Source organism: Melozone crissalis, unplaced genomic scaffold (assembly GCF_028551555.1).
Source record: "Melozone crissalis strain CALT ecotype California unplaced genomic scaffold, PUWL_Pcris_2 ptg000042l_1, whole genome shotgun sequence".
Classification (NCBI taxonomy): Eukaryota; Metazoa; Chordata; class Aves; order Passeriformes; family Passerellidae; genus Melozone; species Melozone crissalis.
Window position 1 is genome coordinate 7,230,232 of NW_026535820.1, and position 26,758 is coordinate 7,256,989.

Consider the following 26,758-nt stretch of genomic DNA (forward strand, 5'->3'; position numbering starts at 1 on the left):
AGTAGCCTGAGCAGATTTGTTGCTGTTCAGTCCTTTCCCTTGGCAGGGTTGCACACCACGCACACAGAACAGGCTGTGTTAGCATGCAGACCACTGCTGTACTTTGACACAGGTACTTTCTTTTTGAAAGCAACACAAAGTAATTTATATTCCTTGATAACCCCATTAACATTTCCACGGCCATTAGGAGGTCCAGCAAAAACTGGTTGGTGGCAAACAAAAGGCTCCTCATCATGAGAGACAGAAAGGGTGCTCCAAATGTGAATCAAGTGCAGAATAGTTTCTGATCTATGCATCTTACTCACGTAAGCTTTTATTCATTTAGACACACTTTTAAAACTCCGTAAGAATCTTTGCAATAATTAACATGTAAAAACTCTGTCAAATCAAAGAAAAACCTTCATATTTTCGCGTAATACATTTCTCGGACATTAGATGGCAATCCCCCCACTTCATTTTTCATACCAGGGGCCCATATCCCTTCCAAAAATCAAATGTCACCACCTTTCCAACAAGTGAAGGGTCTGTTTGGCTTCCAGGAAGCAAGGCTGTTTGGGAAGCACAGAGCATGGAGGCTCTCCCATTCCCATGGCATTTGCTCTGTTCCAACAGTTCTTCAGTTTTGCCTTTTTTTTTTTTTTTTTTTTTTGAGTAGGAAAGGCAGATGAGTAATGCCATCATGGAAGATGCTTGTACTAGGCGTAAGATCCACTCACTTGTCACTTGGACACCCTACATAATGAGTTGGATGTTTCCATGTCAAAAACCTATAGGCAAAAATAGAAGTTACCAGAACTTCCCCATTTTGACAGAGGAGAAAGGGACTAAGTACCGCATTTAACAATATAATTTCTAGTCTTGCCAATTAAAAAGGATTCTCCCAAGGGGTATCATTAGTCTCTGTAAATCTCTTCTGGAAATTATAAAAACTGAACTGAAAAAAACCCCTGCTATTTGGTACCATGTGTGGAATACACACAATGGGAAGCACCTACAAACTCTTACAGTGGGAATTTTACAGGTAGAAAAAAAATAAGGCAAGGCATTTAATAACAACATAAAAAACAGCTCAAATGAATTCAACAGAGCATGTAACACACCTGCCCAAGTCAATGTGCCTTTGCTTTCAGCCTCTCACTTTTTGCCATTGTCTACATGTGATGTTTTAGGAAGAGGCAGGAATAACACACCTCATCAACCATTCAGTGATGTCCATGCAGGAGGAATCCTTCCTGACCTTCATTAACTCCCTATGATCTGTTTAAGTGGCAGTACAAGACATCCTGACATCTATTCATTTCAACAGTGTGTGCCTGTGATTCATTCACACAAAAATCACTTCCTAAGCCTTCATTTCTCATCTACTTTCATCGTCCATGAAATATCCTTTTCAAGCCAAGTTCACCCCTTTTTATATATCCCCCTTGGGACCAAATTTCGGCCTTGCAATACTTGCCCGTTTGAGCTCTCGTGCAAATTCAGTGTACATGAGAGTGAGGTTTGCAGCTCTCCAGCATGCCAAAAGCACAGATAATATTAGTCCTAAAGACCGGGGTCCACCCACAGCTGGCTACTGAAATAGCTAATTTTTCATGTACTCCACTGAAAATCTAACCTTTTATCCTCACTCTGGAGCTTGTTGTGTATGTGTGTGTCAAGGTGACAACACCATGAAAACAGAAGTTCTCAAATGGTACATTATCTCCAATATCAAAAGGTCACAAAAGGGTACAAATCGGTAGCTCTCCAGAAGAGACACTGGTTTTTATAAAAAGTGGGTCAGTTTTAGTTTCATGTAGGTTGTTTGACACAGTGGTTTCTGGCATCACAAGCTCTGGTCTACAGGATACCACAGAGCCTTTGTATCCCTTGCTGTCACTACAGCATTGTGTTTTTCTACCCATTAACCAAGGATAAATGACCTAGATATTGTGCCTATTAAAGCCTCATTTTTCTTTTGCCCTTTTGTTCTTTAGTGTACCACATTATCACATGCTGAACACATTTAAAGTATTCTCAGTCTCTCATGCCCCTTTGAAGGAGTAAAGTAGGGATTTTAGCGTGCATTTCTGTAGAGTTACTTAGAGTGGAAAATATGAAGGCAATTCAAGGTTTCTCTTCCTGCCTAGTCCCCTGAAAACGATCAGTTCAGCATTTACAGCCACTAATCTATAAAGAATATAGCAGGAAAATGCTATAAAAAAGCCAGAAATACAAATACAGAAAGTGAACACCAGTTTGGTTGTCCCTAAACACTACATTCTATAATTACATCTCTGCATATCATGGGTCACTTTTATTAAAAGCATCATTACTACAGTTGGCAGCAATTTACATCTTATCTTACATGATAGCAGTTTCCAAAGAAAAAAAAAAATAAAAAGACATCACAACAAAGAAAAACAATACATTTACAAAGTCATGTCTGTAAACTTCAAGGCTAGTTTAGAGTTGAGGTAATGCTGTTTAGCTTTGTGGCTAAAGTAACAAAGTCCTTTAATTTAAAAAAGGTACCTGATTTTTTTCTTTTTTGTTTATACCAGTGCATTACAAGATCACGAGACGATTAAACTGTAGCTTTATCCTGTAAGAACCTTCTCCACGGGTTAATTTCCAAAAGGTACTCTTCACATTCAACAGCTGCCTTATTATTGCTGCGTCTCAAGACAGAGACATTCACACTATCATGAAGATTGTCAGAGAGAGAGTGTGTGTGTGGGTGTGTGCGCGCACGCGAGCGGGTGAACTCCCATACAGTCAAAATGAAGCGCGAGTACGATATGTATGGTAAATTTCATCTTGACCTTCACAGCAAAATTTAAAAAAAAAAAAAAGGAAAAAAAAAAGAAAAAAAAATTAAATATATAACTTCATCCTTCCTTTAAGCAGCACTTCCTTCTATTAGTGCCACTTGATTACAAATTGCTGCTTAATTCATAATACCAATGGTACCAAAAGAAAAAAAAAAAAAAGCAGAGCATTATGTCAATTTCCTTAAAAAGACATGATCACCTCTCAAATTTCATCTCTCCTAGGGATAATAAATAATGCACTGCACAATACTTAATGACCAAGATACCTTTTGACACATCTGTATAACATGACTTGAACTTTTTTTTTTTTTTGCTACACTATGTTACAGAACAGCTTATAAAAACTAAGTATGGACATTAACTGTGAGTGTAAACAGTAGGACTACCACTTGTCAAAAGTTTAAAACACTTTAACTGTAACTGGTACTGGTTATTCATCGTTTTCATTGTTTTCTATTTCTTCCCCCCCATCAAGTGAGTCTAATTCTTCACCCTGTGCTATTTCATCTTCTAAAACGGAGGAATCTGCAGTTTTATCAAGGCTCTCCTCTGCATCACTGCCTTCGAGATTTTCTTCATCTTTAAAGGCAGCTCCTTCAGTTTTGTCAGTAGCCTTCTCTTCATTGGAGCCCACTGCGTTCTGAAGTCCTGCTAGTGCTGGGAAACCGGGCAGAGTCAATCCTCCCAGTCCTGGAGGTAGAAACATAGATGGATAGAAGAGGCCAGGAGCCATGGTAGACAGCAGGAAAGGATTGAAGGCCAGAGGGTTTGTGGGCAATCCAGTGTTGGTGGTGGTGGTAGTGGTGGCAGTGGCGGTAGTCGCCGCAGTAGCAGCACTGACAGATCCATTCGCAGAGTCAGTAGCAGAAACAGTGTCTGTGCTTTTCTCAGAGTCTTTGTTCTCCTCTTCATTCTCATTTTTCTTCTCTTCAGCTTTTGAAGCGCCATCCTCAGTCTCTCCTTGACCGGAAGCAGTAGTGGCATTTCCAGTAGTAGCCGTGATCGGGTTATTCAACAATCCGCTTAGTCCAAACATATTGGGCAGTCCTGCCATCCCTGGCAACATCAGAGGCAACATGGCAGCCGGATTTTTAGCGTCCCCCCCAGCAGCAGCAGCTGTTGCTAGCCCTGGTGGAAAGCCCATGAGGCCTGCGAGCTGGAGAGACTGCAGGTTCTGTAGGTTCTGGAGGCTTGTGAGGTCCATTCCAGCAAACAGACTGTTCATTAGTAGTGGGTTGATTCCCGAAGTTGATGCTACAGCAGCAGCTGCTGCAGCTGCTTTGGCAATTTCACTTTTTGGCCTTCTTCCTCTTCTGCTTGCTCCTTCCTCCCTCACAACAGGTCCAGTGAGAAGACGGTCAAACATGGACTCTGGAACAAAACCCTAAAAAGAGAAGGTGTAAAAACAAGCTTTATCCTCAATTGGCTTTTTAAGCTTTCAGCAGTTAACTGATGATGATAGAAGAAACAGAAGGGATTTCAGCATACTCCAAAAGTGGTTTGTTTTTTCACTCTGGCAAATGGTGACTAGCTTAGTACTATAGTGAATGGCAGTAGAACAAGTAAAGAAAGCTGAAGGAATCAAGATCACAGATTTTTTTATATTTAAACACAACAGTAAAATAATACATGCTGAAAGGTCTGTAACTTCATTAAAAAACCCCACCCTGATATGTTGCAGTTACAAGTTTGTATCTTCATAACTCATACTGAATTTCAGAATAGTAATATTCTATTAAATTGAATACTTGCCGAATTTTACCCTTTATTTTCAAACAAGTCTTGTAAAATAAAAGACAGAAAACCTATTCCTTTGATGCTGCCTGTTACTGAGACAATGAAGTGTATTTCTGTTATGAATATGACAAATATTTTCTTAGTAGTTCTTAATGTACAAATACCTGTGCTTTTTAAGGATTGTTACTTATTAAAAAAAAAAAAGGCAAAACAAATGCTGAAGGCTGCCTTAACTGTAGCTGATTTTTTGGTGTATTTCAATCTGCAGCAGCCTTCTATCACCACTCCCTCTGAGCTGGGTAACTCCTACACAGACACTATGATTTTCTAAAAACCTAAACCTATGAGATAAAGACTTAATAATCAATTTAGACAGCCTTCAACTTTTCTGTGCTGTAACCTGCAGTGATGCATGGAAGAGTTTCACTTACAGACTGTTTAACAATGTCAGTCCAATCTGGAGCAACAGCAAACTCAGGATTTTCTTCCAGCCATCTTGGCAAGTCCTTCATTGGAGGGGCCATAGCTCCACCCATCTAATGCAAAAGACAAGGTTATGACTTTAACAAAAACCTACCAATGAAACCAAACAACTACTTATATGGACATTTTCTATCTTTCTTTCTATTTTATCTCTGAAGGACGGCTGCAAAGACTTTCAGTTTACTGTGAAAAAATACTTGGAAACCAGCTAGTGATACCTCAATTGACAAAATCATGTTTAAAAAAAAAGGTAAAGCGCTGTAGCTTAGGCAGATCTGCTAATAAATTCTGTATCCAACAACAAAACGTGCTATATAAGTTCAAAAAATGAGAGTTATTCACTCAGGTGATTAATATGAGCACAACAGAAGAGCAAAGAAGGAATTAAAGGAACCAGGTGGCACAGTCCAGTAAGAAAAACTGCTGGTACCAAATTATTAAACTTTTAAAGAGAAAGCTTGGAGTAGAAAACCTGCTTTCCACATGCAAAGACATTATTAAAGACCTTGACTGAAGTAACTTAATTTTTACCTTCTTTCCATTTCGTTTATTTACAACAGGTACCCTTTCTTCTCCTGTCAAGGTGTTTATATCCAGTTTATTGGGGTTTCGACATCTGTGTCGTTTTTGTTTCGGCTTCTGAAATGGGGAAAACAGCACATCTGCACTCTTCTAGAAAGAAGAGAAATTTATTGCTTTTCATTTCATTTCTTGACAAAAATAACCAATCACGGTACCCCTTCTCACAACAATTTTAAGAAGGGATCCATTACTTTACTCTCAGATTACATGAAAAAATTTTTTTTGCATCAGATGAAGAAATTCTGCAGTGCTTGACAAACGTGGTTCTAACATGCTGTTACATACAAATGTTAAGAAAGCAAAAGCAAATCCAACACCCCAGTGTCACTTGGGTGTGGATAAAATAGGAATGCTAGATAAAGAGAAAACTTCTGTTGAAATGCAAGCTACAAAATCAAATTACTATGCCCAATGTGAGGGAATTCAGTCTGACCTCTGTAAAACTAACCTTTGTATAAATATAATAGAGCAACACTTTTAGAATGACATACTTACTGGTACATAACTTGGCATATCTACAGTGTAAGTAGGATGCAACTTAAGCCATTCAACCAGATCCTTGTTTTTCGGGGCATCCTCTCCCACCAGCCTGGTCCCATCCTCTAGATTGATTACAGGGATGCGAGTGTCTGGGTCTAATTGACCAGGAGATGGAATGTTCCTTGCTGGTAGGGCTTCCATATCTTCTTCAAAAGCTTTGGTCACTTCTGCATCCTCCTGAAAACAACCACATCCGTATTAGTCTTCCCTTCACAGGAACACCTGGAGAAATAATTTCAGAAACTGACTGAAGTGAAATATTAAAGATTTTGCATACACAAGAGTTAATGGGGCTAAATACTCATACTACATAAAGTAGTATCATTGCATCAGGGAATTTTGAAAATTTTACGTCCTTGAACAGTAAAGAACATAGTGCTAAAGGCAAAGCTGGTTTTTTGCATTTCCAGTACATGTCCTCCAAGATTCTTCAAGACCCTCCCATTTCAACACATCAAGACATACTTAAGCCTCAAAATCTATACTGTTAGAAATATATTTTGTAAAAGAAAAAAAAAGTAAGTAATTTTGAAAGTACAAGCTACCTAAAAGTTAGAGTAAAATCTTGATGTGCATATTTTGTTTGGTTCAAAAAGAATTAATAGCTCTAAACAAAGAAAAACCTGCTTGGGAAAAAACTGTATGTTTCTATTAGGGAAAGTATAATAAGACTTAAAACACATTCAGGAAGTACCACAGACAGAAGAACAAATATGAGACAAAAGGAAAAACGTTGTGGTCTTACTACAGTCAATGATGTCCGTTTGTTGCTCATAAATAACAGATCAAGCCCTTCTACATTTTTCCTCCTTCCTCTCCTCCTCTTCATGGGTGGTTCTCCATCTATTAAAGAGCCATTTAGTAGATGCCTTGTGGGTGTGCGTGAAAGACCTGCTTGCAGCAGCTCCATTTGAGTTTTAAAGGCATCAGACACAGGTGTGGAGACATTAGGCAAGATAAACTTTGAAGTAACAGATGAAAAATTTGAGGTAGAACTTGTTGCCTCTCGTGAGGCCTTTGATAAATCTACAACCTTTTCTTGTCCATTTTCTGAGACCACCTGAGACTCACGTAACTGGGCAACCATTTCCATAAGATTTCTCCTCTTGGCAGCTCTCTCAGCCTCAATTTCAATCTTTCTTCGTCTCCTCCTCCTCTGACGTGGAACTGATAAATTGAGTGCATCTTCCTAATAAAAAAACAAGCATTTCCAAACATTAGCAAAACTCTGTTTGCTATGCTGAATTAAAAACAAAGCTCCAACATATAACTCTAAAAAAAAGCTTTCATTTTATTCAAAGAAACACTTTGATGTTTTTCCTATTTTATTCATGCTGGTTTATTCTATTATGCAAGAGAAGCTCATGCAAGATAAAATGTTTTATATAAAAAAGAGAATGCTGTAGCCTTGCCTTTGATAACTGAGGAGAAGCAGTGAGATCTTCGCTGCCACTGACGCTGGCTTGACCAACCATGGAGAGCTCTGCAAAGCTCCTTTTCTGTAGAGGGCTGTCCACAGCTGTTGGAGTGTACCCAGGTATGAGCCCCTGGAAATCAAACATCTGGCGCCTGTTTACTGGCCACTTCCCTTTCAGCACTGCCTCACAGATGTTGTCTAATCGGTTGATCATTACTCGGTCCTGCGGAAAGGAAAAGTCTGTAATGAACCCTCGGTGCAAACGTCACCTATTAAACTCAAATGAGTCTTATGACACAGTCCACTTTCCACAGCTTAAGGAAGACATTCAGAAACAACTGTTCTTGTATGTTAGCAATTAACTGATCACCTTGCAAGATGCTAACACAATTTTGTAGAATAATAACCTTTAAAAGCTGCATTTATATTGTGAGGGGAAGGAGAAAAGACAGACAAAGTTTTCTGTATGACAATGCACTAATTGAAAAATTTAATAGAAACTCACTGTTGTTTTACAAAACTTCAGTAGTTAGAAACATCAACAGTTAGGAAGGGAAAATAAAAACATCTGCAATCAGTATCTTAAAGCTGCAGTTCTCAAGATCCAAGAGGCTGGATCTGCAATTCTGTCCTAGGAAGTGGATCCTCATTAGCGTCACTATTAATAAAGTTCAACATTATGAAACGGGCACCAACCTAGGGACATCTAATGAATGTCAATTTTCATTCCACGCCCATTATCACTTCAAATTTCACTGAAGCGTGTACACTAAAAATCTCTAATTATGTTTATTAGTCTACTTATGCTGAACCTATACCGATGAAGGATTTTCTGTTCTACTTTCACACTATGACTGGAATAAGATTTTAGCCCATGTTTCCAAAATACATGCTGAAAGTAGAGAAGATGAACATTATTTGATTTTTTTTCCATTTCAGTATTCAAGCACATTCCAGACTAGCCTGTCTGAGTAGCAGAAACTTTGGGACTCTAAGAAATACTGCTGGTTAGGGAATATGAGCATTCCTATATGAATGCATTTCACCTTCCTGAAAAGCAAAACAGTGCAGAAGCCACTACCAAATCTCAGCAGCTGCAACAGACTGCTTGCTTTCCCCAGAAATAAGCCTATTAAGAGCAAGGTCCTCTTGCCCTGCTAGCCCCTTCCCCCTCCCTGCCCCAACCAGATGGCTCTGTTATGGTGATTAGTAAGCTTAAGACTATTACTACTTTATTTTTCTCTCTCCCCTTACTGCAAAGGAGAGTGCTAAATTAAGTATGGATTTATTACAAGGTTACAGTTTTGTATTTTTAAAAGCATTTTATATTAGATAATTTTCTGCACTGTTACCAAAATAAGATACAGCTTTATTCTATCTAAAACTGCTGCTTATGTTTGCAGGATACCTTAATACAATTACATCTGTCAATATTACATAATGGCTTAGATCATGTAGGTCACCAAAACTCTTCCCTACAATCTCCTCACCCGAAAATAAAAAGGTGATCTTTTAAAGTCTCTGTAGATTGCTCTGCATGGGAAACTTCTAATTCAAAACTGTATAGTGGTGCAAGAGGTGGGACTCTGCTGACAAAAAGTTATGGACCCTATGAAGAGTTCATGTCTGCCAGCAGTCCATTGTTTTACTAAATGACACTATTTTACAAGAAAAAAGGAGCAATTTCTTTCATTTCCACTGCTAGTTTGTATGAGCTTAAAGAAAAAAGGGCCATCCCACAAATCATTCACAGAAAAAGGTCTCTTGCCTGCCAGAAGTGCAGTACCACACAAAGCTCACTGTTACTTTTCAAGTACATTTCCCATATTTTACTGAAATTAAAGGAGACACATGTCTTTCCACCCCTAACCAACCTTAGGCCAGAATGAGAAGGCAAATGTTCTCTCATGAAGCAGCTGAACCACAGAGGGATCCCCGTCTTCCATGTAGAATCCATCGCGTGTTTCATCCCTTGCGGTACTCATAGAGGCATTGCTTTCTTCATCAAAATTCTTACCCTGAGAAACTGCTCCTGCTGAATAACAATCATGACCAGGCATTAACATCCAGTGTCTACCCAGCTAGATAAGCTAAGGCAACCAGGCCTGACACAACATTTCTAACTCGGGCTTTTGTTCAGTAATTACTACAGCAGAGCCCCAGCCTTCCACATTTGGCACAGAGACCATGCTTATTGACTCAGTGAGCTTTCCCAGAAATCATCCCTTGTGGGGGAATACCCTGCTGATGCTGGATGGTTCTTTTGAAAGCTTATTTAGCCACCTGATATGTGGAAGGGCAGAGGAACTGCTGCATGCAGCCCATCCCATACTCAAGAATGGCACCCCATGTGTCACTTACCAGCTGGCATGAGCTACAACAGCTGTGGGGTTGTGCTAAGCACACAGAACTGATCTGACCAGTGTATTACCTTCAGGCTGGGAGGATTCTTCTGATTTATCATCATCTTCCAGTTTCTCCTCTTCATCTTCTTCTGAACCTTTCTCAGAAATAGATTTCGGATCTACATCTGTACTCATTTCTATGTCTTTCAATTCACATTTAACAGAGCCAGGCTCAGCCTCAGCTTCACAATCTGGTTTAGTGTCCTTATCTGTAGTATCTGTCTCCTCTTTGATTTCAGATTTTTCTTTGGCTGCTGTATTTTCAGACCCTTCAACTTTAGACTCTGTTGGTTCTGTAGTCTTTTCCTCTTGTACTGGTGTGGATGGGACGACTGGGGGTGTTTGACTGCAGCCAGCGCCCAGAGGGTTTACAGAAGACACAGTATTTGCATTACCCGTCCCTCTGTTTTGAGCAAAGTTTTTGTGAGCCTCAAGAAAAGAGAGTTCGGGATCATTCAGAATGTGATAATCTGTCCTACTGACTCCATGTTTAGCAGCACCAATCAGTAAGTCTTTATCATGTTTACCACACTCCCACCACTCTGGCAGGTCCAGACTTGGCTGGCAAAGCTTTAGCCTCTCCCCCAGCTGCGGGTGATGGAGGACCTGTTCGCGGATCTTGCGCAGCAGCTCGATGCGATATAAAGTTCTAGAAGCACGCTCCTCTGTGATCGGCTCAATCAGCGTGGAAAGATCAGGAGGCTCTGCAAGGACACCAAGTTGTGCTGTTTAACATGGATTGAATGCACACCCATTTCAAAATCCTTACACCTGGGCATGAAGTTTCAACAGTCCCATGGTCTCACAATATTCATGTTGATTTCCAGAGTCAGTTTAAACTTACCATCATCTGGTTTGACTGGCATTCGGCACACTCGTCTACACATATTCACAAAGCCATTAAAATACTTTTCCAAGCTTTCATCGGACTTTTTGTCAAGCCTGGCAAATGCTCTGAATTGATTCCACTCAAACTGATGTTTTACAGGATCAAAAATAACTCCAAAAGTAGACACCACACGATAAAAATCTGCTTCTTCTCTTCTTGTCCATCTAGTCAAGGAAGAAGCAAGAAAAGTGAGGCCACTGGACAGATAAGATTTCAAACACTTTCAGAAGCCCCCAAACCCCCTTAGTTTATTCTTTCAAAACAAAAGAGCTGTATGGGCGACACACAAGCTCAAATAAGATTTAAAGAAAGATTATCACTGGGAAACTCACTTTTGTCGTTTCTCAGTTATTATGGCTTCCCTTTCTGCCTCCAGTGCCCTCACTTCTTCTCGAGGCCGGCGTCTCCTGCGGTCAGTCTTCATTAGTGCCTCTTGCCTCATTTGTTGCCTTTTATAGCTGCGCTGATAGGCAGTAATGAGGCGACGCAGACGGGTAGTCAGGGTTGAAGTGTTGGGCCAGTAGAGTTGCCCTAACTCAGTATTGCTTTCACTGTGCTTGCCTAGAGAACAGAGAAGTATTTGCACTGCAAAACCAACACTAAACATTTCAGTTTCTATGGCTATAACTGGATTTCTGTTTTATCAGATAAGAACATGTGCCTCTAATACTGGTGCATAATGAATTAGAAACAGGCTAACTATTGGTAAGAGGTAAAAAATAGAATCAAACCATCCAACTCTAAGAACTCAGAAATGCTTGTGAAGCATTTAGAGATAACCATCAAGCACTATGATTCGATGTTATGAATGCAAACATATTATGAACAGTGTAAGTATTTAAATTAATGCAATGCATCTTTAAATACATTACTAAGAAGATCATTCTGCCTCTGAGGAAACACCTATGCTTATAATTTCCCATTTTATTATTCTCACTTAAAACTTGGCAATTTTCCTCCATACTGAGGAAACAACGTATTTGTAACTTCCAAGATTATATCGGCAAAACCATCAACGGCTGCATTATGAAACATCCGGTCTTTATCATCATGGTTTCTACTATGTAATTAGAAATCCAGAGAACTATAATGTGGATTATTCAAAGACACTATGTAATTGTTTTGAAAAATGTGAAGCATGAAGAGATTTGGCAGCAAAAAGCTTTCTGTGGTATTGTCCCAAAACATCTCCTATCCCCTCATGTGGTAATATAAACAGTCCACCTTTCACTAAACAATCCCTTTCTGCTTTTTAAATTTTTTTGCTATAGACTTACTTGGGTGTAATTCTATGGACTCCTCTTTGTCTTCTGGAGGTGAGTTTGCGAATTCCTTGGGGAGAAGACAGAAGTTATTTTAGTTTTCAGTTTTGACCATATGTCATAATTTGAGAAGAAAAATATGTCATCTCTCAAACACAGCAGCAAACAAACTTTGTAAGGAGTGCTTATGCGGTAGCTCTCAAACTTAAAAAACACACATTAAAATAAATATGGAGAATCAGTTGTAATTGTACATATTTGTAATTAGAGAAAACTGGGAGTTCTTACATCAATTTCATCCTTGAAAGGAGTTCTGGTTGGCTTATATTCTGGATCTTCATCCTCTCTGTCAAATTCACCCCTATAAAATATTTTTTAAATATTTTCAAGAAAAATATTGGTTTTGAGAGGGGGTTGATTTTCTGGGCAAAAGCAAAAAAGCTACAAAAGCAATCAGTATGGTGTACCAAGTTACACATTTGTATTTCATGCTCAACTGTGTAAACAAATCTATGTACTTTGTACATCATACAATCACTTCATATCCTCAGGCAACATGTAAGTATAATATGACATATGAACTCATGCCAACATATACAATGCTGATAAAGTTTATTAATTTTTTCATGTCCTCCTTACCCATCACCGCCATCTGCTAACATGTCTGTCCCTCTCTGTTCAGCAGCTATGGCCTTTGCATCAGGCATTCCAACCCGTTCCAGAAAGCACAGTGCTGGATCAGCTCTCATGGAATTGTACTTCTCATAACCTGTGTGCAGAGTGGGAGACAAATGCCTTTTTAAAAGCTATGACCAGCTGTGAATAGAACAGGTCTAGGCAGTAGAAGTACAATATTCTGGATTCATTTATTTATTATTAAATAAAACAAAGGCACTATCGCCATGCTGGAAACATTTAATTAATATTAAAAAATTGTTCATGTTGGTGAATTCCAACAGCACAGAAACATTTTCCCATCAATAACATTAACACATATAAGATAGTGAAGAAAGCATCAAATTTCATGTTGTTATAAAGTAAAGTAAAAATCTTTTACAAGTGAAAAACTTTAATTTTTCTTTATGACTTTCACAGTGGTTCATGACATTCAATGCTCGCCAGTGGAAACATGCAGCCGCTAACAGGAGCGCACACACACACACACACACACACACACACACAGACACACACACGTATTTTCAATAACTCCAGCCCTGCTGGAACCCTCAATATAGGCTGCAAAAATGCTGCATACATGGGTTATACGTAAGGCCAACGAACCTGTCTTATTAGGTTTAGGATGATGCATGTCAGTAAGATGACACTGTTCCCTCTATGGTTTTCAAACTGCTGTTTGCTTTTTTACTGCCCAAGTTGACTAGATGGAAAATGGCAGATCCCAACAGTGCACTGCAGGAAAATGATTTTTAGACTAGACTTGCCTCAGCTGAGCCCACAACACAGAGCTGCTGTACATAGGCAGAACAGCACAATTCAATTAGGATTTGTACTACAACACACTGCTCCTAACTGCTGTAGAGCCTCAAGCCAAACTGTAATCATGAAAGGTTTTATAAGCCATCATTCTCCCCTTTAGTCAGGCTGGGCTGCTGAGAATACCTCTGCGACCTCCAGAGAATTGGGATTATAATCAGGAATCGCTCACTGTATATATCATGCCAGCTCTGCATCCCCAGCCTTTCAAAGTTAACAAGGCTGCATCCCACTCAAGGGAGCCGGGAGTTCTCAACACTGACATTTGTGAAATATTGCTTGGAACAAAGCCCAGGAGGCACTTGTACAGATTAATAGCAGAGGTTAAGCCCACCGTCCACTTTGACACTGGTTGGCAGAGTTAGCAAGTGAAGCAGTGCTGGAAGCAAAGTTTATGGAGATCTATCTTACTATTTGGCTATTATTTAAACAAATATGGCTTTGTTTTATTTACAGCCAAGAAAGTAATGTTTTCTTCTCAAATGTTCTGCAAACATTTAAAAACAGCATCTGATATTTACAGCTCATATTAGATTTTTAATGCAGGCAAGAAAAAAGGGAGATACAAGCCAACAGTTCTTTGGAACAATACTTGTTAATATTATGACTGAACAGTCCTACACGCTGAAAGCTTTACAACTGAGTTTTGCTGAGAGTGAGACGCCACTTACCGTGTTTAAATACTCCAATTAAAAGGGATTTATCTGCCTCCTTATCCCACCAGTCTGCAGGAACTTCGGCATGGAATGGCTCAGGTATCCATACATCTACTTCACTGTGAAGACAGCATTATACATATTCTCAAAGGTATTACTTGACAAAGATTAAAAAAAAACAAAACAAAACAAATCATCCTAAAAAAACCCAAGGGTTTTATGCTGTTCTGTAAATATAATTTTTGAGCTGGAAAACCACCCCAAAACCCAATACACAAATTGAAATACTCTTAAAAATAATTAGGATGGTTAAACAAACAAACAACAAAAAATAATTAGGCAACCAAAAAACAACACAAATATCGCCACCCCCCCCCCAACATTAGGCTACTTTGGGAGTCAAATGGTTATCTAAATATTATTCATTTAAGGTCTTAGTATTTTTTAAATTTTTTTAATTGAGATAGAATAATCCCTCAATATTAGCAGAGCTGCAAATCCACTTCTGTCATTTCCCGCATCGTTTCCTCCCCCAGGAAAATGACCCACTGCACTTCATAAAACAATACGGTTGCTTGAGAACAGACATATAAGAGATAAAGTGTGACCACCTTTAAACGCTGCATTATTATAGTATGTGTACTTTACAAAAGCCAGAGTCATAAAGCAAAAAATAAACCTGCACTTGCACTAACCTTGAGTCAGCACCCTCTAAGATCTTGTCTGCTTGGTCCCCTATAACTTCTTGTCGTAGATAGTAGAGCATGCGGACACGCAGCAGGACCCTGGAGAGGAAGGCAGAGGGGGGAAAAAGTTCTTAACTTCAGGACTGTTTGCCAACAGTGGCTTTTGGCAGCTGCTGCTGTTCATCCATCATCCTGCCAAGGCTGATTAGCCATGCTGTATGGTAGGCTTGAAGCGTGACAGATGGTGGCACATAATCACCTCTGTGTGGTGCTTTCTGCTGGCTTCCAACAGGCCTGCCTGGCAACTGCTTACACTGCACAGAGAGGGACCCAGCTCAGCCCAGCCCCGGCGCATTTCATTTAGTTCTACCTAGTGCAGCTTGTGAAGTTTAGACACGTACTCTACCACTGCCTCTGAAGTATTGAAGCAAGTTTGTAAACAACTGAGCAGATGGCTTTCAGTAACTGTTCTGCTTCATTATCTCATAAAATTTCCTCAGCTGCTGCCTTAATACCATTTTTGGAAGCACATCAGAAGTTGTAGGAATAAACGAGATATAAAATCTGGTTTTACTACCTTACAATAAACCCTCAATATGGAATGTCAGGTTTTTCAGATTATACAACTTTTTGCTTCTGAGAATGGGGGGGAAAAATAATCCCCCATCTCCCTTGGGAGATATTAACTATTTTTACTCTTTATAGTTCAAACTGCTATTAAATTTTACCTACGCACAACCTAACTGTTACAAGGAAGTGAAAAATCTTCGTTGCCAAGTTTATTTTTCCCCATTTCTGCAATACTGCAGACATTTTTGGAAGCGCTGTCAGGTGTTGTGGTCACACTCAAAGCTGGCAGGAGAGAGAATGGCAGACTGGCTTTTCAAGGAGACTAGAAAAGAAGTCATTTCTGCAGAAAAATTATCTACCTGAAAATTATCTTGCTCTCCCATGTTTACCCAATTCAGGGCACCCCCTGCTGCCTAGTTCATGAAGTAAAACCAGTACCAGCTAAAATGGAGATTACTCAACCTGCCCTCTCACTGTACCCAAATCTATCACAGCAACTGTTGAATTACTGCTGCTCCTGAACAGCAAGGGTGACCATGGAACCAGTAATCTGATCACCCACTTGCATGAAAAATTTAGACCACCACCAGTTTTGAGAGGTCCTTGTTAGAGATCAGATGCAACTAGAGCAATACCCGGTTTCACACATGTTATTCAACCAAACCTCGGAAGAGCAGGGATGTGAATGAAGGTCATGTCTGCAATTCCAAACACGTCAGACATGCTTCTTTCTGTATGCACAGTAACTGGGACCAGTAAGGTGTCCCTGCTCCCTGTGTGGCTATGTAAATAAGCTGTTGAGGGTCTCTATCATCTTAGTATTAAGCAATAACAGCTGTTACATCAAGCCAAAGAGGAGAAGCACGAAATAAAACCCAAGATAAACCAAAAACCAGAGGCTCTTTGCACCTTCCAGAAGTCCTATGCATTAAACCAGCATACACGGTTCTTAAGGAAAGGACACCAATTCTTAAAAAGCCAACTTCAACTGGTACCTTTTCAAGGAAATGACTCAGATTATTAACTGGCTCCACCTCTGTTTGATTTTACCTGTGCTAAAAACATGTGGCTTCTACAATTCATTTAGTCCTGATGAATCTGGGAAGTGAAGGAAAAAGATAGCAACTGAAAACATTCTTGCATATTTACCAGTCTTCCCAGTCCTTGCAATTGTTCTATTGTAGTATTAAAGAAGCAGTATTTAAAAAATTAAGTCAGATCTGCAAACTGATATAGCAAGTAATGAAGACATGTTACTTGAGAGATTAAAATAATGCTACAGGAAAGAACTGTATTACTTTAAGAGTAAGTGAAGTGTAATAACAGACCTGAGTAACAGTTCAGAAAAAACAGAAAGCCGTTTATTTGGAAGTGCACTCACTAATGTAATTCTATGAGTATCTGTTGTCATCAGAGAAGAATTAAGCTTGGTTAGCATCTGGAAATGAGCTAATAAACCCCTTAAATGCCTTTCCTCCTTCACATCACACCCCCTATTGACAGCCCACAGGTACTTTTCAAATCAATAGTATCTTTCCACTAAACAGCATTAATGAGCCCCAATACATATTCAAACCACAAAAGTAATGATGACCTTTCAGTAACACAGCATTACAACTGCATGATTATATATCTACAATGAAGAACAGAAATTTAAAAACAAAACCAAACATCCCAAAATCAACCAACCACATCTCCATCTCTAAACCAAGGTATTTTTGGGACAAGGTTCAGTGTCTATATGGAGAATATAGTAAGCAAAACTGAGATGGCATCAAAGAAAGCTGACACAAAAATAAGATATTATAAAACAAAAGCCAGAAAATATGCAAAGAAGGCTCTTAAGAGACATTCATGAAACAATAAAACATTATATACAGTGACCTTTATCCCCAAAAGCTTTTGGTTTAGTAACATGTTTCGAATTTCAAAAATCAAATCAGGACAAATAAATTCAGGTAAAAGAGTTTGGTGAGAAATGTCATCTCAAAGGAGAAAGAATAAATATTCTGTATATTTATTACATATTATATTACTGCCTATTTATATAGATAATTTATATATATTATATATACATAAATATTCTCTGAGGAGAGCAAGAGAGGAAGGGAGAGAAAGAATAAAGAGAAAATTTATGCCACATATAGGTGAATTACTACATGAAACTCCTGAAATTAAGAACTGGATATATGAGTTTAACATTTATGGAACAGAACTTTAAATACCAGCCTGAGTGACTCCATAAGAAGGTAAAAAACAAACAGCTTTTATTTAAAGATAGCCAATTGTCAAGTGAAATAGACAGTGTAGGATAGTAAGGTTATTTTTTACCATAGAAAGTCTTTACTTTCTATGGTAAAAAATAACCTTATTTGATTCCATTCTTATTTAATAAGAAGAGAATAATTTTCTTCAGAACTGTGCTGATCTGTCACAAAGAGCTTACAGAAGTGTCCAGATATCTGTTAAGATGATTATCCCCAAATTAAAAAGTAATAATAGCCTTTACATCCTATTAAATGTCCCTGTGTTCTATCAATATATCCAAAGTTGTGGACTTTTCAAAAGCATGTAGTTTTAAAAAAATCCCAAACCTCTAAATGAAACATTTATTAGTACTTACTTATTACAGTGATGTTTAAGATGTTTCCTATAGCTGTCTTCTTGAAATAATACATCTGGATTACAGGTTGTGAGCCAATCAGCATCTTGCAGCATTGGCTGTGAACTCTGGGCTTTTACTTTCTTCCCTTTCCTCCCTCTGGGCACTGGTGCAGACAGACCTAGAAAACCCCCAATATTTCTTACTCAACTGGAATAGAAAAACTCTCACCCCAAACAACATTACAAGCATACGTTTAAAGCTAAGTATTCATTACTTTGAGGGCAACACAACCACCAAAAACTGAACAGCAACATGACTCAGTACAGAAAATTGTAAGTAACAAAATCAACCAAAACTTTCATGCAAATTTAGGTGTGAAGATTTCAAAAATTCAGAGTGCTAGCCAGAAAATGGTGTTATATAAATATTTCTTGTAAAAACTCTCATGAATCTAAATGGCCGTAAGGAAACGAGCTTTCTGATTAATGGCAATTTAAAAGAGATTAAATCCGGCAGTAGGTGCCAGCAAAAAATAATGCTGGAATATTGGTTTAAAACCAATTTAAAGGAAAGAGAACTGCATTCTACAAAGTGTCTGAGGGAGACTTCCCCTTTAAGTACAGACCAAGTCAAAGCCCACCTTACTCATAAAATCTGACAAGATCCTACGACATGTCAGAATGGCTATAGTTTAAACCAAACACATAGCACGACTGAAGCAATTCTTTCCTATTTACTAGCATCATTATTTGATTGTGGTAGACATACCGGAATGATTAACCAAAGCTCGAGTTTGCCCATCTGCAGTTGGAGTGATCAGATCCCAGATGAAACTTTTGATATTTTCATCCCCTTTGTAATGATTAAGACAATACACCAGGATAGTCCGGCAGATGGTTTCCACATCTTGCTCTGTTAGCTGACGTTTATAGCGCCCATGTGAGAGGATGTCAGTCCACCGACCCCAGCTACAAGAAAAATATGTTCAATACAACAGCCAGGGTACTGGTATTTTAATTTGTGACTTTCAATTTAACTCCTGGTATCAAGCAACTTGGGACCTCCTGTGTTAGCGCTAATGCATTTTGCATTTACAGGTTATGTCAGGGAATCCAACTTCCAGCACCAAAGAGTCAAGAATGTTTATTTTACAGAACAGGCAATAAGTTCACTGCTCGTAAAGCTGCAATTGAACTACACTCAAATTAATAAAGTACATATGTTTAACTCTAAAGGTCCCAGTAAGCTACAAATAGGAAACTCAACCAATCCCTACAATCATGGGATTTGAGGAACAACTCCTATTTTGAACCAGAAACCTATTACTAGCAACTGTTGCACACTAAATTTAATTAAATTTCTAAAATAAAGACAGTCATTCTGAAGGCCACCATGTTAGAACTCAAATATAGCTACCTGCTTGCAAAGAGATAAAATTCAAATTAGCACACTCAATGGGGAAAATATCAAGTATCTGAATGTAAGTGGTGAGACAAAGTCTAGATTGACTGTTGATTTCAAAACCACTTTGTTCTTTACAAATACACTATTACTCTCTTCAACACGCAGAAAAGAGAAGTTGAAACTCATTAACTCAAGAATTCTTTACACTGAGAAACCAGAAACAAGTATTCTGTCATCACAAAGCCACTTATCATACCAGTGAGCTCATAGCCATCTGTGACACACTCAAATACTTTAAACTTTAAACTAAGTAACACATATAAGTGCAATTTATATATATAGCAATCAAAACCAAATCTAACTGGCATGTATAAGCATTATACAGTATGATAGTATGTGAATGTGTCCAAGAGAAGGATGAGTTATTTACTATATAATTTATTTTCAGATCTTTAGCCACAATTAGTGTATTCTATTTTCATATCTTACCCATAAACCAACAAGTTCTTCTCCACCCTGAAACATTCACTTCTTGCATAACCTTGTGATTTGTCCTGAGGCCTACGGGGCTTTGTGCTAGGCTTTTCCTCAGAATCGCTTTCCAGGTCTGAAAACTCCATCAGCTCATCCTCTTTGACTGCACTGTAGAGTCTGGTTTGCTTCCTTACTCTTGGTGTATCAATAACTAGGTTGTTCTAAAATGATAGGGAAAATGTATAAATTTAGGAGGGGGTGGAGGGGGAGGAGAAAATCTCCAATTTAATTGTACTAGAAAGAGTTATAAAGCTTACCCTTCCATTTAGAGCATCGATATCCAGCTCAGCTTTCTTTGCCCACTTCTGCCAGAAATTAGGGTCATCCAAAGAAATATCTGTCCTGTTCCCAGATGCAACAAAACTAGCCTAGTAAAAGTAAAAGCAAGTGGATTGATTTCTTAACTGCATGCTACAAAGAATACCTGGTTTTCACTAGCAAATACAATGCTTAGGAAGAGGTAGTATCAAGAAAGAAAGAAGACAAGTACACTAAAAAAATAAATTGACACAGAAGGCAATTTAATAGACTTCCGTCTATTCTGGTCACGTTTTATTCATTTTCCTCTGAATGTCAATGCATACCTTTGCAAATGTTGAGCCTTTTCCTTCAGATTCAATAGTAATTGTGTGTGTTCTCCTTAAGAGAATCTGATCAATATCCTCTTCACAAAACTTAGAACCCTCATCTTCCTCATCCATCAGAGCACCATATGCCCCCTTTCGAAGAAGATCTTCTATTTCTTTTTTAGACAGCTGTTGCACCTGTAACACATAAGAGGAGTTTCAGATGGATCATCCTTGTATTTGGCATTTTAAGAACTGAAACTCTACGATAATGTGGTCATGGTCAATTAAACATTCATACTCAAATCACCTTTTAAAGAAGAATACAAACAACAAAATTCTCAGGGTGAAGTTATGTGAGTGGTTTAAACAACTTAATAATTCATTGTCACTGAATCCCTTTAGCTTTGATGACTGCTAAACTCCTCCTGGGAGCAGATTTAACTTACTAACCTGACAAAAAAGCTAAAGCAAAGTCCCAAAGCAAAAAGGCTATACCAGCAAAAGCTAACTAGAACTCCATAAAGTGTCAGGATCAACATAATATAAAGGGTGGAATGATGAGAATGGATCAGGATTGAAGGAACATGACTCCACTTGCCCCCTTTTGGCAATAAGTGAGCCATTAGATAGGCTGAGCCAGTTCATGTAGCCAATGCCAATGACCTGACTAAACTATCAGCCACACTCCATCTGAAAACCACTGTTCTCCAGCTAAAATACACACAGGCAAGCAAAGTGTAACACATTCATAGCATTTGTTGATAATGCATCTTAAAAAACTATTCCTTACCCCATTTGTGGCATTTTCTCTTCCACTCATAGATTGTAGCACAGCCTTATCAAGGCCCAGCTTCAGGCTAGCTTTGTCAAACATTTCCCTTTCATACGAATTCCTTGTTATCAACCTGTAAATTTTCACTGATTTGCTCTGCCCTATTCTGTGACATCGTGCTTGAGCCTGAAGAAACAAAGGCAGATACTCAGTTACAGGTTACAACTGGAAGAAAAAAGAATTTGAAATAACCAATAGAGAGAACATACTTTAAAAGTTTATTTTTTTCAATATAAATAATATTGTTTATGCTTTCAAGAGAGCAACAACAGATAATTTCTCTTGTAGGTGAAGAAAATTTCACAGTAAAAAGGCAGAGAAAAATTTAATTTTCATAAAATCATCTCTTGTAGTATTACCTGGAGGTCATTTTGGGGATTCCAGTCTGAATCAAAGATGATGCAGGTATCAGCAGCAGTAAGATTAATGCCCAAACCTCCTGCCCTTGTACACAGCAGGAAAACAAACCTATCAGAATCAGGTCTTGAAAACCTGTCAATAGCTGCCTGACGCAAGTTGCCTCTCACTCGACCATCAATTCGTTCGTACGGGTACCTGAAAAAGAGACGCATTATAGGGATTGCTTTACTGCAATGGCACTGCTTCTTTAAAAGAATATGCCATTAAAAACAACAAAGACAAATATGCTTCTATGGGGTTAGAAGAACTACAACAAACTAAGAGACTAACTTAGTCAGAAAAGACATACTACTTTGTCTCTTTCTTTGGTAAAGGGCAGACTTTCACTCCAAGGTATTTGATAAAAATTTAGGCCTGAACTAAAAAACTCTAGAGCCATCAAAACATTTAACTGAGAGGTTTAAAGCCCTCCATATGAGGTCATTTTGTATTCACTCAAAAGAAAGGGCTCCGTACTTGCAACCTCTAGGTTTGCTCTTTCCCTTAAGTCAGATCACTATAGAAAACACTGTTTTAATTTCTTCCCTTTCTATATGGATTACTCACAGGTTAAATGCAGTGGTCACAGAGGAAGGCACAGTTTATTTATGATTGTATTATATTGTTGCTCTCACCGTCTTTGAATGAGGTAGTCTTCCAGTATGTCCAAGCAGCGCACCATCTGGGAAAAGATAAGCACCCTGTGGCCACCAGCCTTCAGTTTTGGCAGCAGCTTGTCAATCAGTACGAGCTTGCCAGCAGCCTGGATCATTGCCTGGAGCTGAAAATCTGGAGAGTCGGCATTGTGTGTTTCTTTAAACTCTTCCAAAATTTTCTCTTCAGCACCTGCAAAGATTGGACAGCAATACATGAACACTGCAAAGGGTTTTATTAATAAACAATGAGCTCGCCTTCAATACCCTATAGAAACTGCAGGAATGTTTTAAGCACTATGTGAACAAATATTTATAAAAAAATAAACATTTATAAAAAATATTAAGCTTAAATTTAAAGCAAACATATACACAAATGCAGCACAAATAAAACATAGCTCTGAGAATTCATTCTTTTTTTTCCTCTTTTGAGCAATACTAAACTCTTTCCTAAATAAATTCATAGAAATATTGACACACACAATTCAATGAAAAAAAAAAGAAAAAAGGTGAAAAAAACTAAACATATTTCAACTGATAAAATTGATTTTTTTTTAAATATAACATGAAAGAAAACAATGTTGTGTTTCTACAGGAAAATACAAGGGACACAAATCACATTTAATATCTGCCTCTAAAATCAGCCTTAAACATCCACATGACCTGATCCTGCTCCTTCCATTATTAATTTTAAAATAAAAATCCAAACAAAAACACGGGGGCGCAGGCAGCTAGGAAATTATTATTTTACCTTCTATTTAGTTTTTGCTCACTGAATGTATTTTTTTTGTTCAGTTTGATGAAGCTATCCAACATATTTATTCTTTCCAGCATTAGTCGAAAGTTCTCTCTTGCCACTCACTTTGCCTATGAACGATATGCACAGCAGCAACTACTTTCTTGTTCTGCTTACTGTTGGAAGACTACAGACCAAGTTCAAGCTTTCTCTTCAATCTCTCCTATGCTTTTATTCCATTTTTAAGTCATTTCTACAAGGTGGGCAATTCCAAGAACTATCATATTGCCAATCTTGGCATGTAAAATGTTAGGAACCTTTGTTCTAAGCTTATTTGACTTCCAAAGAAGCCCTTTTTTTGAGCCATCTTTTTTTCCCCTCTGCTTTTCTTTTTGGCAACAAAACATAGTTTATAAAATATTTCTAGTTTGTCTTATATTCAGCTTCAATACTGCTTTTGAATAGCACAAGGCAAGATGGAAGGGTTGGGGGGAGGGGGAAGAACAGCTTACTGCCAGGCTTCTGCTGAGCATCCCTCTCTCAAATCCCAGCTCTGAGGAGATGCCTGTAAACAAACACGGAACGCGCCCTGGCTGCGCGAAGGCTGGTTCAGTGCCTGCTGTAACGCGGTGCCTGCAGCAGATCCCACCCGGGGCAGGCTGCCTGACAGCTCCGTGCTGCTCCTGAGCTCGCACCGCTCCCTTCTACACAACCCCACGCACTCAAGATGTGACTGCATTTCACAATAGTTTTACATCCCTGCATTTTCCTGATCTGGACTCTCTGGATCATCCTAAAGGTTTGCACATAAGGAAAGTAAGCCCAAATGAAATGAGCACAAGCAGACTCTCAAAGTTCCCTTCAATCATATCACTGCTCATCTTGGTAAAAACAGGCAGAAATTTGGGCAGTAAATCTCTGATTCTGTACTGAACTTTGGCAATTGAGCTCTGTGCTGCTCCCTGAGCTTGAACCACTCCCTTTTACAGAACTCCACGGACTTAAGGTGTGACCGCATTTCAAGATAGTTTTACATCCCTGGATTTTCCTGATCTGGACTCTCTGGACCATCTTAAAAGGTTTGCACATAAGGAAAGTAAGCCCAAATGAAATGAGCGCAAGCAGACACTCAAAGTTCACTTCAATCATATCACTGCCCATCTTTGTAAAACCGGCAGAATCTTGGGCAGTAAATCTCTGACTCTGTACTGAACTTTGGCAATTCCAGGATACAGCAGGCTGTCAAGCAGCTCCTGTACAGTAATTTCAGTCATCTTTCCAGGTTACAGCAATTATTTCTGACTCAACTGCAATATCCAGATTTAAGTTTCACTACTGTGAAGCAATATGCAAGAACAGCATCTGCAAAAGCAATCCACACCACAACAAACCCACAATCTGGTCTATTGAATGGTGAATTTACAGTATCAGAGCTTGGTCTCACCAAGACCCAAATCCAGTACAGATAACTCCAAAAATCTGTTCTTTCAATAACACTGTCCTAGGTAAATCCTGTAGAAGACCATCTTTTTTTTTTTTTTAATTCCTACATCAATTGCAATTACGTCATGTCCACTGAGCAGCCTGTTACCCAAAAGTTACTTGATGCAGTACTTGCCAGTCTAAAATTGCTTCCTATTCTAGCTGATATTTAGCATGGCATGAAAGGAATGTATTTGAATGTGGGGTTGGTCAATCAGGGAAACCTCCACTTCTATTCTTCATTAGGAGAGGTTTCCTGGGCTCAAGAGGGCACAACAAACAGAGTAAGGAGCCTTTCTGGAGGTCAGCACTAAGATGTATAACTATAGAGGCATTCCCCACTGCTGGTTCTTGGAGATAGAGAGAGGAACAATGTATAAATACTTGAGAATGGTTGCTATGGAGAAAACAAGGAGTCCAGCCCTAAGAAAAATGACAGACAAGGCTTTACCCAAGCTGACTGGAGAATACCCAACATGCTGTAACTACCTCTAGAAGCCTACTCCTAGTCTCAGCAGAACATATCCATCAATCAAAAAAGAAACAAAAACCTCACTTCACATTCAACTCCTACCATACTACTTCCATCATATAGTCTTAACTGAAGTAATATAGAAGACTTGTTTGCAACTCTTACACAAAACAAAACAGATTCAAATGTTCAAATAAAAATGATTGCTCACAAACCCCACAAACTGGGAAGAAAATGAGGATTCAGAGACACTTTTACAAAAGCAGCTAAGCTTAGAAAACAGAACTTGTTACTGTAAGAAATCATTCACCAGGAGAATACTAGGCAACCTTAAGTACCCGCACTGCAAAAACTCTGAGCAGAAATAAAATAAACTTGTGCCATTACACTAACTGCAAAGTTGTTAAATTTCAATCAGCAAAATAAAACCTTGGGCTCAGATGACTACAGCATGTAGGAGGTATTTTCTGCCCTAGGACTACAAAGGATGTATTTGTTTAGTTCCATCTCTACGCTAACACATCAGGATTTCTTTTTCCCATCAAATCTGAGGGTTCAACCCACCTGCCATGCTGCTGAATGATACCAAGCAAGTCCCAAGGTTCCAAACATCACAAAAATGTTTGATAAAGGCAGATGCATTAAGAGACAAACCCACCTCCCTTTATTAAGATACACTAATCAAAAAATAGTTGAGGTTTTCTAAATTAACACCTGAACTTTATCAGTCTCTTAATTATATTAAATGATACAAGATTTCTGAGGAAAAAAAAAAATCACTGCTGTAGGCAACACTGCAATCACTGCTCATAAACTCTATTTGACAAAACAAAATAGGAGCAAGATATTCTTTTTTTTTTTCTTTCAATAAGCATGAAATAAGGAAAAATAATAGCAAGGTTAAAAACTAGCTGAAAGCCAAGAAACATCAATTCAGACACCCATAACCTGAACAGCCTAAACTATTTTGATAAACTCATTTTTACAATGGATTAACTTAAGCCAAAAAATCAAGTAAAAAACCCCAACAAACCCTGCACCAGAACCACAAAGCTACTTTAGTATATGCCATATGAGTTTAGAAACTGAACAGTCACCAGCATGGACAAGGTGAAGTCCTTTGGACTAAGCCTTTATTATGTCCCTGAAATAATTACTTGTGCATGAAATGTAATTAGATGTAATTTCATGAATCAGTTTAAGCATCTCCTCCCATTTAAACAAAAAATGTCAAGGAAAAAAAACTTAAGTACTGCAATATGGAAGTCATACAATAAAAATCCTGAAAACACATATGGCTCTGGAACAAAACAGTCTTTCATCATGAAGCCTATAACCAGCATAAACCAACCGTAAATCACAACTAGTTAGAAACAGGAGTTGGGAAACAAGAAACTAGTAGAATGCAACCCCATATGGAGACTTGTGTTACACCCTCAAAGGGAAGAACTGACCAGCACATACAAGTTTAGCATACTTCAGACAGAACTGGCTGGTTTGTCATAGGGCTGGTAACTTAACAGCCTCCCCAGGGAAGT

At 38.5% G+C, this 26,758-nt stretch overlaps 1 protein-coding gene across 1 annotated transcript in view; it reads right to left on the reverse strand.

The window, feature by feature from the left end:
* Positions 1-2,277: 2,277 nt before the first annotated feature.
* The window catches only part of CHD7 (chromodomain helicase DNA binding protein 7), a 128,789-nt gene continuing 104,308 nt past the window's right edge, over positions 2,278-26,758 (reverse strand). The window contains exons 16-38 of the mRNA XM_054284955.1: positions 22,513-22,723; positions 21,838-22,033; positions 21,437-21,604; positions 20,662-20,841; positions 20,335-20,445; positions 20,033-20,238; positions 18,908-19,107; positions 18,158-18,317; positions 14,974-15,063; positions 14,294-14,397; positions 12,768-12,897; positions 12,417-12,489; positions 12,144-12,198; positions 11,199-11,427; positions 10,822-11,030; positions 10,004-10,681; positions 9,447-9,607; positions 7,568-7,795; positions 6,901-7,344; positions 6,111-6,332; positions 5,565-5,672; positions 4,982-5,086; positions 2,278-4,197 (exon numbers count right to left, since the gene is read on the reverse strand). Of these exons, the coding sequence (XP_054140930.1) occupies positions 3,244-4,197; positions 4,982-5,086; positions 5,565-5,672; positions 6,111-6,332; positions 6,901-7,344; positions 7,568-7,795; positions 9,447-9,607; positions 10,004-10,681; positions 10,822-11,030; positions 11,199-11,427; positions 12,144-12,198; positions 12,417-12,489; positions 12,768-12,897; positions 14,294-14,397; positions 14,974-15,063; positions 18,158-18,317; positions 18,908-19,107; positions 20,033-20,238; positions 20,335-20,445; positions 20,662-20,841; positions 21,437-21,604; positions 21,838-22,033; positions 22,513-22,723 (5,222 nt within the window). The 3' untranslated portion in view covers positions 2,278-3,243. The remainder of the gene's footprint in view (positions 4,198-4,981; positions 5,087-5,564; positions 5,673-6,110; positions 6,333-6,900; positions 7,345-7,567; positions 7,796-9,446; positions 9,608-10,003; positions 10,682-10,821; positions 11,031-11,198; positions 11,428-12,143; positions 12,199-12,416; positions 12,490-12,767; positions 12,898-14,293; positions 14,398-14,973; positions 15,064-18,157; positions 18,318-18,907; positions 19,108-20,032; positions 20,239-20,334; positions 20,446-20,661; positions 20,842-21,436; positions 21,605-21,837; positions 22,034-22,512; positions 22,724-26,758) is intronic.